We start from the raw sequence: 4,294 nt of genomic DNA, 5'->3' as shown, positions 1-4,294 counted from the left end.
CTAGCAAAGCAAAAAAAGAATGAAATTGACCTTCAATATACACCCAGCCTCAGCTTAGAATTATATATATATAATAATAATAATAAAGAAGTAGGGTGCACAACACGAGTAGAAAAAGCAAAATATAAATGCCTTTACTAAGCAGCACCAAACCCAGTCTCCTAATATATATATATATATATATGACACAAATAATAAACATATTTTCATAAACAAAGTAGGAACAACGAAATAGAACTTCAATAGACATCCAGCCTGAGCTTTAATGGCGAAGTAAACAGCAATGCACGAAGAGCTAAGCACACCCAAAGCTGCATTCGTAAACCCTAAACCCTAAACCCTAAACCCTAAACCCTAAACCCTAGTTGCTGGGCTGGGCTGAACCCCCAGCACTCGTCCTCCTTGCATGCAGAGGGCCTCGGAAGCGGTCCACCTCTGGCGCTTTTGCAGTTTAGGGTTTAGGGTTTATTAGGGTTTAGGGTTTGTGGTTTGTGTTGTTCAGGATAATTGTGCGATTCTTTCTTATTCCATTTGGGGTATCTGCACTGTCTGGGCTGACGCACTCGTTACGAGAAGACTTCTTGCTGGTGTTTCCTGTTGATCCCGTGGAGCTGCTTATAGCTTTAACTGCCCCCACTGTTGTTGTCTGCACTTTGCTGCTGAGTCGGCTGCTGCTGCTGCGCCGCCTCCAGGTTCCCATTACGCTGCGAAACTTTTTCCTCAACGGCTGCATATATTCTTGAGAACAAAACGTGATCCAAAAAACGGGATCCGATCCCAACCCCACAACCTGGGATCCGATCCCAAACCCACAACGTGGGATCCGATCCCAACCCCACAACCTGGGATCCGATCCCAACCCCACAACCTGAGATCCGATTCCATCACAGCAACCTAGGGCCTGATCCCAGCCCCACAAATCCAGCCGCATCACCCGCTGCATCTTTGCTTCTGCTGCAGTTCTGCTTCTGCTGCAGTTCTGCTTCTGCTGCAGTTCTGCTTCTGCTACAGCTCTGCTTCTGCTGCAGCTCTGCCTTTGCTGCAGCTCTCTGTTCCCTGCACGGCGGTCCTAGCAGGCACAGCCACTTGTGCATTGGCTGCAGCAGAGGGACCTTCAGGTGTACGGACAGCTCGCCGACAGAGGAACCGACAAGACAGGAGGACTCGTCGAGGAAGCTGCTGCTGCTGCAGGTGCTCAAGCTGCTGCTGCTGCTGGTGCTGGTGTGGGGCCCCAGAGACAAGGATGCATGCACAAGGAGGTGTGCATACACCTCAGGGAGCGTATAGTAGGGGAAGAACGGAAAGAAGCGGCGGCTCGGCTCGAGCTGTACAGACACCCGACACACATTACCTCATCTCGCAGCCCCTTCCTTTTTGCTGTCTCCTTTCTGCTTACTTTCCCAGCTGTCTCTCCACTTCTCTTTTGCTTCTTCCTCGGAGACAGCCGAGACTCTGAGATTCGCTTTAGGGCCCCCAGTAACAGCGGGGGCCTCTCCGTTTTCTTATATTGTTTAGGGTTTCTTCTTCAGCCCCTCAAGACCTTGGGGGCCCCCACAGCGGCGCCCACAGTCACTGAAGGGGCCCCCCTGGCGTTTGCGGCTGCAGCCGTCTCGGATGCAAACCAAATACACACAGATTGCTTGCTCAGAGCAAGCGGAGTTATTTAGAGGGGCCCCCCACTCTCAGACAAGGCAGAGGAAAGTTATAAAACGCTGGGATAGGGGGGCCCCAGCTGGCTTTGTTCGCTTAGGGGCCCCCTCGGGGGCCCCCTCCTCTCCTCTTGCCTTGCGTATCGTACCGTAGACTTAGCGGGAGTTGGCGCGCGCTGCAGGGGCCTCCAGTGGGGCTGCTCCTTGAGGCTGCTGCTGCTGCTGCTGCTGCTGCTGCTGCTGCACCTTGCTGCTGCTGCTGCTTGCCTTCGCGCCGAAGTGCAGGAGCAGCGGTGGCTCGTTTGCTGCTGAAGAGATATCAGGTCTTGCTGCAGGTTGCTGGGGGGGCCCTGGGGTGTGGGGCCCCACTGCCGCACATGTGCGCGCAAAGGGCAAACTTGGGGTGTATAGACTGCTCACAGCTTCCCGCTTTCGCTTATTGCAAAGGGTGCAGACCCTCTCAAGGTGTGCACATTGCATTGCTTGCTGATCCTGCTGCAGCTCCTGCTGCAGCTCCTGCTGCAGCTCCTGCTGCAGCTCCTGCTGCAGCTCCTGCTGCAACTCCTACTGCAGCTTCTGTTGAAACTCCTGCCGCAGCACCTGCTGCTGCAGCTCCTGCTGCAGCTTCTGCTGCAGCACGAGGTGTCTGTACACTTCAGGCTCCCCAGGGCCCACCATCTCCTGGTAGAGATAGACAAATCTGTAGAGAGGAGACACAAGAAAGAAGGCGAGCACCAGGGGCCCCCAAACATAGAGCAAACAAGAACAAGGAAGCTGCTTAGGGGCCCCCCTGGGGGCATTGGGGGCCCCTCTCGGTCCCCCTGGGAGCTTTGAGGGCCCCTACGGGGGCCCCTAAGGGTTCGACTGAGATCTTAAAGTGAAGGTGCCTGTACACCGCAGAACGTCGAGCAACTTCAGGTGCCAACGATATTTATAGGGAAAAAAGACAGACGAAGTGATGGTTAAGGAGACAGCAGCAGCAGCAAAAGCAGCAACATAAACCCTGATGTTGTTATAGGGGGGCCCCTCAGCAGTAACAGCAGCTGCACTTAGAAGAAGAAAGAATAAGCAGTAGCTCTCTCACCATATCGTGATCTAGGGTTTAGGGTTTAGGGTTTGGGGTTTAGGGCCTTGAGCACCGAATGCGTATAGTGGCGGGGTCCACTTGGTTGAGGGTTTAGGGTTTAGGGTTTAGGGTTTAGGGTTTAGCTGGGACGCCGGGCAGCTGGCGAGGCGCAGCGGGGGAGGAGACAGCAACAGCAGTAGTTGTCTCTATTTTCTGCGTTGCTTGGTAGGAAGAAACCATAAACCCTAAACCCTAAACCCTAAACGCTACACCACAGCAAAAAGGGGGCCTACATAATATATCAGTGCTGTTGCTGTTGCTGTTGCTGTTGCTGCTGCTGTTGCTGATACAGAACCTGGAGTTGTTTGTGCACATACATATTCATTCATATGCATATATACATATATATATATATATATACATTTATATACATACATATATATGTGTATATGTACAGATATGAATATACATATGTATAGGTAAAAGATTAAGGAGGCAAGAGGAGTAGACAGTGTGTGCCTTGGGGCCTAAAGAGAGTACAGGAAGATTAATTAAATTAAAATAAAATATAAACATAAGCAATTTATTATTAGAGAAAATGCTGCTTAGAATATCTGCTGGAGCTGCGCATACACCGCAGTGCTGCCTTCCTCTTAATGCAGAGAACTACGGTAGAGATATTGTATAAGAAGACAGCCTTTAAATGTTTTTAACCCTTAATAAACAACATTAATGTTTGCTGCAATTCATTAAATAAACTACGAGGATTATTAGGAACCCTTGTGTGGCTGCTGCTGCTGATGCTGCTGGGCAGCAGCAGCAGCCGCCGCCGCCGCCGCAGCAGCAGCAGCCGCAGCAACAGCAGCAGCAGACTGAGTGTCTGCTTCTGTAGCTAAGTTTCCTTAAAAAGCTTTTGATAGATATCACGACAGTGCCTGGAGCGACGGGGGAAGTACATTAAAAGGCCTCAGCAGCAGCAGCAGCAGCAACAGTAGCAGCAGCAGCAGCAGGAGCTTGTGCATACACCAGACTTGAGTGCAGCGCTCCACCTCTTTGCTGCCCTGGGGGGCCCTTTCTCTGCTCTTAGGTACGCACAACAAACCCTAGCTTCTGCTGCATGCGCTGCAGCAGCAAGAGGGGAGACGCACAGCACCGCTGCAGCAGCTGCTGCAGGGGGCCCCCATGCTGCAGGGGCCCCAACGGGAGCAGCAGCAGCTGCTGCTGGAACAGCAGTAACTGCTGCTTGTACAGTCCTTGATGAGGGTCTTCACCTCTGAGCTGACTGCTGTTGCTGCTGCTGCTACTACTTGCTTCTGTTGCTGCTGCGAAGGCTTGGGGTGGCGCTGCTGCCGTGGGGGCCCCAAGGCAGCAGCAGCACCTGCTGCTGCAGCTGCTGCAGCTGCAGCAAGCATGGCTGCCTTGTGTCTTTGCAGATGAGGGTCCCGTTGCAGTATCAGCAGCAACTGCAGCAGTTTCACCTGGGCCAGGGCTCGTGTTGGTGTGCACCATTCTGCTGCTGCTGTTGTTGCTGCTGCTGCTGCTGCTGCTGCAGGTTAGGGATTAGAAGGGGTTATAGACG

The 4,294-nt window shown here is 52.5% G+C and overlaps 1 protein-coding gene across 1 annotated transcript; it reads right to left on the bottom strand.

The window, feature by feature from the left end:
- Window positions 1-295: 295 nt before the first annotated feature.
- On the bottom strand, window positions 296-2,327 carry EAH_00050860 (hypothetical protein; the record flags this gene model as incomplete). The annotated part of the gene is made up of 4 exons (XM_013391269.1): window positions 296-311; window positions 564-1,069; window positions 1,799-1,916; window positions 2,218-2,327. The coding sequence occupies 4 exons, from the start codon at window positions 2,325-2,327 to the stop codon at window positions 296-298; spliced, it is 750 nt and encodes a 249-aa protein (XP_013246723.1).
- Between the last annotated feature and the right edge of the window lie 1,967 nt (window positions 2,328-4,294).

This window comes from Eimeria acervulina, genomic scaffold, assembly GCF_000499425.1.
Source record: "Eimeria acervulina Houghton genomic scaffold, Eah_scaff860, whole genome shotgun sequence".
Taxonomy (NCBI): Eukaryota; Apicomplexa; class Conoidasida; order Eucoccidiorida; family Eimeriidae; genus Eimeria; species Eimeria acervulina.
This window is presented reverse-complemented; position numbering and strand designations above follow the sequence as displayed.